Source organism: Mastigoproctus giganteus, chromosome 1, assembly GCF_048544385.1.
Source record: "Mastigoproctus giganteus isolate SK-2022 chromosome 1, ASM4854438v1, whole genome shotgun sequence".
Taxonomy (NCBI): domain Eukaryota; kingdom Metazoa; phylum Arthropoda; class Arachnida; order Uropygi; family Thelyphonidae; genus Mastigoproctus; species Mastigoproctus giganteus.
The window spans coordinates 259,255,280-259,269,272 of record NC_143575.1 but is presented as its reverse complement, the minus strand read 5'-3'; the positions used below and the strand labels follow the sequence as shown (position 1 = coordinate 259,269,272).

General features: G+C 39.2%; 1 protein-coding gene across 4 annotated transcripts in view; it reads right to left on the bottom strand.

Annotated features, from left to right (window-relative positions):
* The window catches only part of LOC150091832 (uncharacterized), a 256,523-nt gene that overhangs the window by 25,158 nt on the left and 217,372 nt on the right, over positions 1 to 13,993 (bottom strand). For all 4 annotated transcript variants that reach the window (XM_090377195.1, XM_090377203.1, XM_090377219.1 and 1 more), the window contains one exon: positions 119 to 391. In XM_090377195.1, coding sequence (XP_090233321.1) covers positions 119 to 391 — 273 coding nt within the window. The remainder of the gene's footprint in view (positions 1 to 118; positions 392 to 13,993) is intronic.

The window sequence follows — 13,993 nt, the reverse complement described above, 5'->3', positions numbered from 1 at the left end:
GAGGCATGATGATAAGGAGAGTGGATTTCAATGGTTCAAATATATATTGATTATACAAATTTTCATAATTTTAGCATATCAAAAAATTTTAAAATCCTAATGGTTGTAGGCATCTTACCTGGATGGAGAAACCAATGGGCAGCAGATAACTCCCGTTTTGGCCTACCAAGCCCCCGATATCTGGAAACTTTATCCAACAAACCCGATGCTACCCGGGCCCAACCAGTTAAAAATGGTGAAAGTGATATCTGGTCTTCGGGAACCAATCTTTTCTTTTTTCGAACAGGGGCAGTTGAAGGACAACTAGATGTGGATGAAGCACTATCATCATGATCTTCTTGCTCTGTGTTTTGTTCTTGTTTACAATCCAGAGATTCAAGTGCAGCTTTACCTAAGATATTTTCATATTTAAAATATTTAATTTTATATTTATAATTTCTCTTTTGAAACTGACTAATATTTCTATTCACTGAATGCGCACACGATGCACTTTTATACTCACATGAGGAGATATTGATAAATTTTGGTCATAATGTATAAAATCCAGAACCATTCATTATAAATCTATCAAATTTAGTACTATATTAATAATAATTCCTTGGAATTTCAGGTGAAATTCCAAAATTACAAAAAAGAGAGTGCAGAGATTATCGGGAAAACATTAAGTGTGGGAGACGATACTTTCTGATCACCAAACTGGACTTAACAAGATAGCTAAAATGCACAATATCATATGAAAGTATTTTCATTACTGCTCAATGTACTTGAATGTCTCTATTAGTACAATTTTGAAACAAAACAACAGCCCATGGAGTGGTGGCATTCATGATTGTTGCGATACAAATGATTGAGATCCAAAGATCCCTTGGAGTGCTCTTTTCCTGGAAAAGGCAAGCCAATTATTGCTCTTTACTGGATCATTTGAAGAAAAAACTGACAATAAAAAAAAAAAAAAAAAAAAAAAGGGACAAAACTCAGAAAAGGTGTCATCATCTTTCAGTACGTGCTGGCTTACAAGGTTGTGCATGATGGTAAAATGAAAGGAAACAAGATTTCAGCTAATCCAACACCTGGCTTATTCACTAGGTTTAGCTCCCTCAGACTATTATTTTTTCCCATAGGCTTAAAAAAGATTTGAAAGGAACCAAATATCAGTCTGATAATGACTATCACAGTGACAGAGAGGTGGACTGAATGACAGACAATATTCAGAATTTCAGTGGCCAAAGAAGTTGGAGGAAAAGGAAAGGTGTAATGAGTGTATCAAACTTTAGATAGAGTATTTTGCATAATATGAAGTTTTAGTTAACCAAGCTGCTTTTTTATAGAGTAGACTTTAAGTCTACTTAGAAAACTGTTCTTGCCATGTGTCTATAAGAGTACTGGGAAAGTGGGGGGGGGGATAAATAAATTACACAAACCAGAGACCATCATTGTTCAATAACAGCTAAGGCTGCTACCTAAGTGAAAAATGTAGTGGCTGATATTCAAGTTGCACTTGTAAATTTAGTGTGGTAGATTTCAGCAAAGGCCAGTCATTTTATTGAATCCAAATTATTTGTAAATTTGCTTACATGGTAAATATATTTTTTAACTAGTTTTAGACAGGAAAATTATTTTGATAATTCTTGATAAAATTCTTTGATAAAAATAATTCTGATATCATATATTTGGATTTCAGAAAAATTTTTGATACTGTTGCACACAAAAGACTGCTGTACAAATTGGAGCAGTGTGACATTAAGTGAAAGTTACTGCTATGAGTAAAGAGAAGATTAAGTGGGAGGAAACAGGGTGTTTACAAATGAACACTGCTCTTCACGGACTATTACTCATGGAGTTCTTCAGGGTTCAGTGTTCATGATTATCATTAATATTTATTAATGATATTGATGAAGATACACCAATGCATGTCTAAGTTTGCAGATAACACTGCAAAAAAGATTTAGAAAAATATGCAGATAGGCAGAGAAATGGCAGTCGAAGTTTAACATCAACAAATGCAAGGTATTTAGGGTGGTGGGATCTATCCAATTATATTAAGGGAGACAGCAAACACTTGGCCATAATTATGAAGTAAAATTCATAATTTGGTTCAGGGGAGGTCCCTGCTGACTGGAGATGTGTGAATGTATCCCCAATTCACAAAGGGGAATAAAAGGGTTATACGAGTAATTAAAGACCAGTTAGTTTCTATCATCAGTTTCTTGCGACAACCGACTAACTAGCTAAAATAATTTTTTTTATTAAAAAAAATTATTTTAACCAGGGATTCGTGTTTAGTAACTTCCGTTTTTAGGAAACCAATGTGCGCAGGCCAATTTACTAATTATGGCTCTGCGCATGCTTCCGGTCAGTTATGTAGCACTGCTCGTATTTTATTCTCCCGTGCTTGGACACACTCTAGTTCGACTGGTGACAGGCAATTGGAGATTTCTAAAATTAGGGCGGAGATTTCAAATTGTGGCTATCCACCTCATGTTCAAGATAAATGTGAGCTTCAGGCTCACAAATTTGTTACTAAATCTAACCTGCCTCACATCAATCAATCAATCTCTACTGCATACATCCCCTATTATCCGGGTGTATCGGAATGTCTTGTTAAGATTTTGCGTCTCCATCATATGCGATGTGTGTACAACTTCCGGGGATGAAATAACAATCTATTATTTCTAAGGTGAAAACACCTGTTCCTTCTTTCCTACAAAGTGGTTCCGTATACTGCATTATGTGTCCGGATTGTGTGTGTGTGTGTGTGTGTGTGTGGGGGGGGGTTATGTGGGTGAGTCTGGTAGAAGATTGAAAGATCGTGTTTCTGAGCATGAGGTGGCTCTGTGAACCACTAATTTTGAACGCTCTGCAGTCACCGAACATTATTGGGTTGAGCAGCACAACCTTGATCCCCAATGGGATATTGAAATTGTAGACTATTCACGTGATTACAGCCAGTGCTCATGGCCTGAAGCATTACACATAGCCACCAATAATAGTACTATGAATTGGATGAGGGGAGTACACTTACACCCTATTATAGAATGTACTGTATTGCAGTGCGATAAGCTCCAGCGATCATCACATGTACGTAATTCTGTTTTATCAATACCAGACTTGTGATACATGATCATGCCCAGCTGACTTGTGCTATTGTAACCATCAATATATACTGAAGTACACCATTCATAGACTAGCTGATGAAGAGGCACTTTATTTCGAAAGCTACTATGTATTTTAATGCTTTTATTATATATATTTTAATCTTTTATCTTATTGTATTTTAACACTTTTATCTTATTTTATTTCTGTTTTATCTTATGTATATATCATTTTTATTTTAATAAATTTATTTTAACCAGTTAGTTGGTTGTCGCAAGAAACTTTGATGATATAATGCAACCCGACGGCACAAGGCCTGTTTTCTAATCAGTTAGTTTAACTTCTGTTCAGGGAAAATAACGGAGTCATGGTTAAAGAAGTAATGTAGAATCATCTATACTTCATTCACATGGATTTGTTAAGGGTAAATCTTGTTTGACCAATTTAACAGGATACAGTGTGGTCACAAAGGAACTGGATGCAAAAAATAATTTCATATATTCTTGGATTTCAGGAAAGCACCATCACCTAACAGGCACCTAGTCTCTACAAGCTGCAATTTGCAGAACTCAAGCCTTTTGGTAAGAGCACCCCTTTGTTCCCTTCATCAATCTCGTTGCCCTTATCTGTACTCGTTCCAGCAGGTCCAAAACCTTCCTTAAAGAGACCTCAGGACTGTTATGCAGTACTCAATATGTGTGGCCTGACCACTGCCTTATACAATAAGATATTGATCTCCTTATCCCCGCTAGCAAAATTCCTGTATATCATTGACAAAACCCCATGAGCTGTCCTGGCAGCCTGTCTGCAATTTTCAGAGAACTTTTTATCTGACTTCACATTATTCCCTAGATCTTTTTCGTTTTCCACTACCTTGAGTGTAGTACCACAGAGCTGGTGCATTATTCTGGGGGTTACTATTACCCATATGCAGTACTTTGCATTTATCAATATTAAATTTCAATTTCCATTTCTCAACCCATCTGCCTAACATTTCTAGATCCTGTTGCAGTAGCATACTGTCATTAACCAGCCTGCACCCTTTGCATCATCTGTAAACTTGGACATTAAGCTTGATATGCCTTCATCAATATCACTGATAAATATAGAAAACAACAATGGGCCCAACAGTGAACCCCGTGGGACTCCACTAATAGCATTAATGAATAAAGAGCAATGTCCATTGATTATCACTCTGTCTTCTCCCACACAACCATCCCTTCATCCATTGCAACAACTTGCCCTTATTGCCATACTGCTCCAATTTGTATAGCAGTCTTCCATGTGCAACAGTATCAAAAGCTTTTCTGAAATCCAAGTACAGTCGATTCTGGTTAATTGGGACACATCGGGACTAGTGCATTTTGGCCCGATTAAGCGGCTGCCCCAATTATCCGAAGTTTCACGTAAATAGTTAAAAATACAATGTACCCCCCCCCTTTTACAATTGGTTCAGTGTACAATCAAATCACGTTACGACGGAGTCACCATAGTAAAGTACCCTTCACTATACGATGTGTAGTAAGCGGCGGTCATTGTGATCACGTTTGTGAATTGAATTTTAATTCTATTAAACAGCGATTCTAATTAGCGAAAATAGGAGGAATATTATCCACAGGCTATAAAAGCAAAGATATATTAAGCACAAATTTACCCTTTATTACCTTACCAATTAAAAAATTAAATGATACCGTAAAATCGGAAGAATATACGTGATAATCGGAATAATTAATATGTACTGTAATATGTACATACCTAACTAACTAGTTGACATTTCTGTTCACTGACATTTGTGGGTGGGGGTTAAAATTTAAAACAGTAACAAGATAAGCAATCAATAACAAGGGACACGGCACACACAAATTGCAAGTAACACGATACGCGCAAGTCAGAACGGAGTAACAAGTTACAAAGCTTTAAAATGGAATGAAGAGAAGATCTGAAAATTAATTTTTTTATATGATTGAAGATTACATGGAATGTAAACACATTTTACCATAATAACCCACAAAATTCCAGCTGTCGGTATTATCGCAAATTCACTAAGTTTGAGCTTACTATCCGTTTATGATAGATTGCACTAACAGAAAAGCCCAATAAACAGGTGAACGCTAATTGTTTTTATTGTTTTATGGTTGTGACCTCCAGACAATCGTAGCGTGATCTCCAGTGCTGTGGTCTCCTGCCCCGATTAAATGGCATTTTGTCCCAATTAAGCGAAGTAAACCCTGGCTATTTTCCCGATAAGATTTGCCCCAAATAAACGGCTGCCCCGATTAATCGGTGGCCGAAATAACCGGAATCCACTGTATATGATATTAAAATTATTTTTTGCAACCAGTTCCTTTGTGATCACATTGTAGTATCCAATCAAATTAGTCAGAAAAGATTTCCCCTTAACAAACCCATGCTGTATCTGAAGTATAATTGCAGTCTTGTTTAGATGAGTCTGAATTAATTCTTTAAAACGTGACGCTGTTATTTTCCCTGGAACAGAAGTCAAACTAACAGGTCTTTAATTATTCATGTCACCCTTTCATTTTTTTAAAAAAAATTTTTTTTAATTTTTTTATCATTGTTTTATTCGGGTTTTTTTTTTTTTTTGGCAGCATAAGCCATAGGCTTTCTTGCACCATGCGGCCATTACTAATACTAAAATTCTCCTTTGTAAATTGGGGTTATATTCACACATCTTCAGTTTGCAGCAACTACCCCCAAATCCAAGGATACTCTCATAATTATGGATGTGTTTGCTTATTTCCTTTGCTGCCTCCCTTAATATAATTCAAGAGATTGCATCCAGGCCAGGTGCCTTTCTTATGTTTAAATGCAACAATTTCTCTCACACTTTCCTCTCATTTATTACAAAATCATTTAGCTCCCCATTAGAGTGTGATCAACTTCCAGCATCCCCTTCTCTAAAGAATTTCTCATGTGTGAATGTAGATGCAAAATGCTCATTCAGTTTGTCAGCAATCTGAGCAGGATCATCACCAGTCATATCATCAATATCGAGTGAACCAATTTGATTTATTCCCTTCCTTTGAGTGTTTACCTAAGTATAGAAGGCTTTGCTGTTTTTCTTTGCATCCTTTGCAAAAGGTTTCTTGTAATCTGCCTTACCTTGCTTGACCCCCCTTTGTGACGTGATTGCATACTAGTTTATATCTAACATAGGCATCTATGTCGCCCAATAATTTATATGCATCCCATTCATTTTTCTTCTCTGCCATGAGTTTCATCAGTTTATCTGACATCCATTTAGGACCATACTCTGAAGTGTATTTCTTAGTTGGTACAAAAAGCCTGGTAGCTGCTATGATTTAGAATTTGCTGTTGGCAACATCATCAGCTGGTCCCACTATATAGAATTTAAAAATTGTCTGGGACTACTGTAGTGACGTTTAGGAAAGCAAAAACCCCTCTCTTTACCCTTGATGGTAGTTACATTTTTAAGAAAATCCAAAATCAATACAATGTGATCACTGCCTCCTAGTGGTTCTTTACTGCCATTCTTAATGCATGAATAATCAGATAAAGAGTATTACTCCCTCTTGATGCATCTCTAACATGCACCTATAGAAAACGGCCATCCAACAAATTCACAAAGGTCTTGCTAGTCTCTCAGTGACCAATTCGCAAGTTCCAGTTAATAACTGGAAAGTTAAAATCCCCATCATAGGGCATTCTGATTTACTGACCCTCTCTATTTCTCTGTATAGCTGTTCATGGTACTTATCAGAATCATTAGGCCTATAACACACTCCTACTCTCACTTTTGCTTCTCCCAGTGGTTGTCATACTAAACTGACTCAACACTGCACTGCCCCATATTCAAATTCTGCATCCCTTATATCTAAGTGTCACCACATCTCTGAAATCCGAACATTATCTGCAATTGTTTTCTTGATTAGCACTTCAAATTCATTAAATTTATTTATTATAATCCTAGCATTGGTGTACATGCACCTGTTCTTATTCTTAGTTACCCTAAAACAGTCCATGTATTTACTTGTTTCATAAAGACTCCCAGCAGTCCTTGAAATCCCTGGCATCTTGCTTTCCAGGCTGTTGCTCGTTCCAGTAGAAGTAGTGAAAGAATCACTTTCACTTCTGCCAGTGGCTACTGTTAATCTATTAGTCTGTGTATCCCCCCCCCCCAGCTAGCAGTTTTCTGACCTGCCTAACACTGCCACGATAGCATCAGCAAATATTCTTGCACCCTTTCTATTTAAGTGTACCCATCCCTCTAGAAGCAGTCTCTCCTGTTAATAAGCACAGACCACACTGAGAAAAATTCTATCCCATGAGCCTTGCACAATCTCTGTAGGGCCGAACTGACTGAAAAGGATCTCAATTATATACCCTATCGTGTCTAGGCAAGGATTGCAGACACTTTCTAATTTAATCCTAACTTCCAACTTTTTTTTAACATTGCCCTGTACTTTTTAAGTAAGTCTGCAGATCTCCTAATGTCATTAGTGCAACATGTGCAACAATATCACCTTTTGTGCTGTTAAAAGATATCTGCTCTACAATGTCACCAACTTCTGCCCTTGTCAGATATATCCTGATTCTCCTATGATACCTATCCTTTTTGGCATAAAAGAGTCCAACAACAACTATCTTCTGTGGGACCAGTGCATTCTGCCTTATGGGTTGCTGCTGTGTTGCCTGATGCTCAAGTGAAAGCTCTGGCATTGATGTGGGCAGCTGAGAGCTTGATGGCCCCCTCCATTTCTTTCAGGTTCTTCCACACTGTCCTTTAAGCTCTCATAAAGGCCCATAACAACGCTGAGTTGATATCTAATATCCTCATACTCTTTATATCAAACATACACAAAGACCTCCCTACCCCTGGCAATATCATGTCCCTATCATAGCTCTGTAAGCATCACACAAGCTGTACATTTCATAAAGCCATGATTCGGAGGACAACTGCACCCTCAGTTCTCCCCAGAGCCATTGTTTTCAATCAAATTCAATATAATTAAAAATACTACTTTAAACAAATATACACTGTACTGCCACTTTATTGGATACACCTACCTAGTAGTGTGTTCAGCCTCCTTTAGCTTCCAAAACAGCCTGAATTCGTCTAGACATTGATTGAACAAGATGCTAAAAACGTTCTGCAGGAATGGAGTACCATGCAGACTTGAGTGTATCACGCAGTTCTTTGAGATTCAACAGAGGTATAGGCCTGCAGCAAACAGCCCTTTCCAGCTCATCCCAAAGATGTTCAAGAGGATTCAGATCCAGGGACTGAGCGGGCCACTGTAGCAAAGAAAAGTCATTGTCATGTCCATGGAACCATTCCATAGTGATTCGGGCTTTGTACACCGGCGCATTATCTTGCTGGAAGTAACCATCTGATTGAGGATAAACTGTCAACATGAACGGATGTACTTGGTCAACAACGATGTTTAGGTATGATGTGGCATTCAGACGTGAATCTATGGGTATCAATGGACCCAACGTGTGCCAAGAAAACATTCCCCACCACCCTGCACAGTAGTCGTCAGCCATGATGTGTCCATGGATTCATGTTGTTTTCACCAAATTCTGAGCCTTCCATCAACATGATGCACCAGGAACTTCGACTCATCAGACCAAGCAACTGTTTTCCAATCCTTGACAGTCCAGTGCTGGTGTTGCTGTGCCCACAGAGGCGTGCCCTCTTGTTCATTGATAACAAAAAGTACACGATGTGGCTGTTGGCTGTTGTAGCCTATTCGCGACAAAGTGTGACTAGCGGTCCATTGCAATATTTTGTTCTGCGCACCAAGGTTGTATTCTGACGTGATGTGCAACATTGTGGCCCATCTGTTTGCTTGCACAATTCTACCCATCCTCCTCTGACCTCTCTCATCAACAAGCGATTTTCTTCCACTGGAGTGCCACTGAGAGGATGTTTTCTGTTCGTTGCACTTCTTGATACACCTTGAAACTGTTGTGTGTGAAAAGTTCAGGAGAACTGGTGTTTCAGAGATGCTTTGTCCAGCATGCCTTGCACCTACAACCATGCCACATTCGAAGTCCACTAGATCACTCCTTTTCTCCATCCTTGCTATGGTTTGTACACTTAACTGATACTAGAAAGGTTGTTCTGCTGCATCTATATCCACAACTGTGGCCATGTTACTTGCAACATTGTGGGACAAACCATTTGTGTGCACAGCAGCGGTGTACCTAATAAAGTGGCAGCACAGTGTATCTAAGGCAGTAATAACACCATGCACCAGTTATGTTAGGTTTAGGTCTAAATGGTTGTCAAATGAACTAATAAGACTCGTAACAGAGAAGAAAAATGCATGGGATGCATATAAATTATCAAGCGACTCAGAAGCCTACGGCAGATATAAGTTAATCTGTAATCATGTGACAAAGGAGGTTCGGCAGGCGAAGGCAGATTACGAGAAATCCTTGGCAAAAGATGCTAAGAAAAACAGCAAGGATTTCTTTACTTATATAAACTCTAAAAGGAAGGGGATGAATCTGATTGGTCCACTTGACATCGATGGTTTGACTGTTGATGATCCTGCTCAGATAGCAAATAAATTGAATGAGAATTTTGCATCTACATTCACACGTGAGGAATTATTAAGGTTTGAAAATGGCAGAAGGTTATCAAATTGTAGCAAGATACTTGATGATTTTGTAATAACTGAGAGCAAAGTGGAAGAGAAATTGTTGAATTTAAACGTAAGAAAAGCACCTGGGGTGCTTTTCTTACGTTTAAATTCAACAATTTTGGATGGGATTCTGGGGTGGATGGGATCTATCCAGTTATATTAAAGGAGGTGGCAAAGCAACTAAGCAAACCCTTAGCCATAATTATGAGAGCATCCTTGGACTCAGGGGAGGTTCCCACGGACTGGAGATGTGCAAATGTATCCCCAATTCACAAAGGGGGATCGAAGGGTGACACGAGTAATTACAGACCAGTTAGTTTAACTTCTGTTCCCGGGTAAAATAATGGAGTTGCTGGTTAAAGATGCATTGCAGGATCATCTAGACAAGACTGCAGCAATAATTCAGACACAGCATGGCTTTGTTAAGGGAAAGTCTTGTCTGACAAATTTGATAGGATATTATGATGTTGTTACAAAGGAACTGGATGCAAAAAATAATTTTGATATCATATATTTGGATTTCAGGAAAGCTTTTGACACTGTTGCGCATGGAAGATTATTGTACAAATTGGAGCAGAATGGTATTAAGGGTAAGTTGCTACAATGGATAAAAGGATGGTTAAGTACGAGAAGACAGAGGGTGGTAATCAATGGGTGCTGCTCTTCTTGGACTAATGTTATTAGTGGAGTCCCACAGGGTTCGGTGTTAGGTCCACTGTTGTTTTGTATATTTATCAATGATATTGATGAAGGTATATCAGGCTTAATGTCGAAGTTTGCAGATGATACAAAGGTTGGCAGGGTTGTTAATGACAGTAATGGCAGTGTGCTACTGCAACAGGATCTAGATAATTTGGGCAGATGGGCTAAGAAGTGGCAACTGAAGTTTAAACTTGACAAATGCAAAGTACTGCATATGAGTAGAAGTAACCCCAGAGAAACGTACCAACTGTGTGGTACTACACTTAAGGTTGTAGAAAATGAAAAAGACCTGGGAGTAATTGTGCAGGCAGATATGAAGTTTTCTGAGCAATGCAGACAGGCTGCCAGGGCAGGTCATGGGGTTTTGTCAATGATATATAGGAATTTTGCCAGCAGGGAAAAGGAGGTGATTATCCCTCTGTATAAGGCAATGGTCAGGCCACGCCTTGAGTACTGCGTACAGGTCTGGAGTCCTCATTTTAGGAAGGATGTAGATTTACTTGAGCGTGTACAGAGAAGGTTTGTTTGTTATTTGGTTTTTAGGAGCATTAGCAACTAAGGCCATATTGCTCCGGGAATATGCGGTGGTCATTCCCTGACCTTTCCGCATCCTCCGTATTTGGTGGTGACGGGCTCGAACCCCGGTCTAATCAAGAAGAGTGTGCTACGCACTGCTGCTCCTTCCCACCTGGCTACGGAGGCGGCGTACAGAGAAGGGCAACAAGATTGGTGAGGGGAATGAAGGGATCCTCTTACCAAGAGAGGCTTAAGTTCTGCAAATTGCAGTGGTTGGAGACTAGGCACCTGCGCGGTGATCTGATTGAGGTATATAAGGCCTTGAATGGGTTGAGCACGCTGAATTCTAATGGAATCCTTCCACTTGTTCAGATTACGAACCTAAGGGGACATAAATTCAAATTAAGAAAAGACAGATGTAGAATAGATGTGCGGAAATTTGCCTTTAGCCAGCGGGTGGTTAATTGCTGGAACAAACTTCCATCTGTCGTTGTGGAAGTTGATAGGTTGAATAAATTTAAGGAGGAACTGGAGAGGTATTTGGAGGGAATGGTGTGATTTTTTTTTTTTTTTTTTTTGTTGGCTGATGCTGCATAAGCTCATACATTTGCTTTCTTGCATCACATGCCACTACTACTACTACTACTTTATGTTATTAATTATATATAATTAAAATTTGAATGTTCTTATCAATACATCAGTTATGCAGCAATAATACCCACACTACCACATGGGGGGGACATAAATTGAAATTGAGGGAGGACACAGTTGCAGAATATATGTGTGGAAGTTTGCCTTTAGCCAGAATGTGGTTGACTACTTCCATCTGTTGTTGTGGAAGTTGAGAGCTTAAATAAATTCAAGGAAGAACTAGACAAACAATTTGAGGGAATATATAGGAGAAATGGGAAGTGCGTTTCTTTTTTTTCTTTTTTTTTTGGTTGTTGCTGTTGTTGTTGATGGGGTTTTAAGTGCAGTGGCTACTTAGGACATATTGCATTTAGAAAAGTGATTCATACTGCCTGTGTTGATTCATGTAGAAGCAGTTAGAAACGGCTATACAGTCCTATTCATTTTAGGAAGGAGAAGAATTCTGCGAGATTTGATTTTTCGCCTATGATATGGCTAAGTGACAAAGGTTCCTTTAAGCTTACCAGAGAATTGAATGACACTAGTCGAGCATTATTATACAGAGTATATTCCAGAAGTATGTGTTTGACTGTGAGTGGTGTATGACAATGATTACACTGAGGAAGGTCATTCCCTAATAGGAGGAACAAATGAGTTAAATGAGTATGGCCGATTCTGGCTCTGGCTAGAATTACTTCTTGTCTGTTTGCAATGAGGCTGGAAGCCCATAATTTTGGTACAGATTTAATTTGAAAAAGTTTATCATGAATTTGCGCTTGGAATTGCAGAGTCCATTGACCTTTACATATACTTTGGATCTTCATTTTATAATCTGTGAACGGTACTAGGGAATTCGTTGGGGCTGCTCTAGATGGATGTTTGGCAGCATCATCCGCAATTTCATTTCCTGGTATTCCAGTATGGCCAGGTATCCAGCGCCGCCTCCGTAGCCAGGTGGGCAGGAGCAGCAGTGTGTAGCACACGCTTCTTGATTAGACCGGGGTTCAAGCCCGTGACCACCAAATATGGAGGATGTGGAAAGGTCAGGGAATGTCCACAGCATATCCCGGAGCAATATGGCCTTAGTTGCTAATGCTCCTAAAAACCAAATAACAACAACAACAACAACAACCAGGTATCCAGCTGAAAATAACCTTTTGATGATGCTCTCTCTGACGTATCAACTCTGTTCTAATGAGCTTTAATAGAGGGTGAGTAGGCGGGGAGTTGTTTTGCAAGGCTAATAAGGAACTCTGCGAGTCTGTGTATATTAAGCTCTTTTGAATTGACATATGGAAAATATTTTCTATAGCAAGCTTTATAGCATATAATTCAGTCGTGAAACTACTGCACTCTGTTGGGAGAGATAGAGAAATGGTAGTATCAGGGAGTACTACTGCTGCGCCCGATCCACCTGTATAAATTTTAGCGAAGTCAGGATGTTAATATCTGATAGTGTGTTTACCCCACTGGTGGAAATAATTGTCACAAGATTAGCATTAGTAGAGGCATTTGATGCAAGAAAGCAACCTTATGCAGCATCAGCCAAAAAAAAAAAAAAAAACCCCACTTCCACTTCACCCCTCTGTTCGTTCGAAATACATGTCCAGCTGAGCCTTAAACTTATTTAGGCTATCAACTTCCACGACAAGGGATGGAAGTGTGTTCCACCAACCAACTACCCGCTGGCTAAAGGCAAATTTCCGCACGTCTATCCTACATCTGTCTTTCCTCAATTTGAATTTATGCCCTCTCAGGTGATTATTCTGAGCGAGAGGAAGAATCCCATCAGCATTGAGCATGCTTAAACCATTCAATGCTTTATACACCTCTATCAGATCACCTCGCTGGTGCCTAGTCTCCAGACAGTGTAATTTGCAAACCTTAAGCCTTTCTTCGTAAGAGCACCCCTTTGTTCCATTCACTAATCTTGTTGCTCTTCTCTGTACTCATTCCAGCAGCTCTACATCCTTCTTGAAATGAGGCCTCCAGACCTGTATACAGTACTCTAGGTGTGGCCTGACCATTGCCTTATACAAGATGGCATGATGACAGACCATGGAGGGTTGGGATTTATAGGATCGTGTAAGATTTTATTGAAGTGTATATCTCAATCTTCTGCTAGTTGATTTAGCCTAATACCAGCAGGCCGAACTGTCTGTGTTTTGTTTCTATAGAAGGTCGTAAATTGTGGATTATAAAGTATTGACCAATTAGGATGGGTCATCTGGTTTTGGATCTTGGTCGCATAGTTCAGCAGCAGCATCTTTCTCCTGATATTTAGGGGAGGTTCATGAGCTTCAACATACAAACTTTGCATTAGAGATGTTCTGAGAGCTGAATGTTGAATAGGGTTGAGGCGAGATAAAGCACTCTCCCTAGCAGAGTCGAAGACAAGCGCGCCGTAGTCCAGTCGT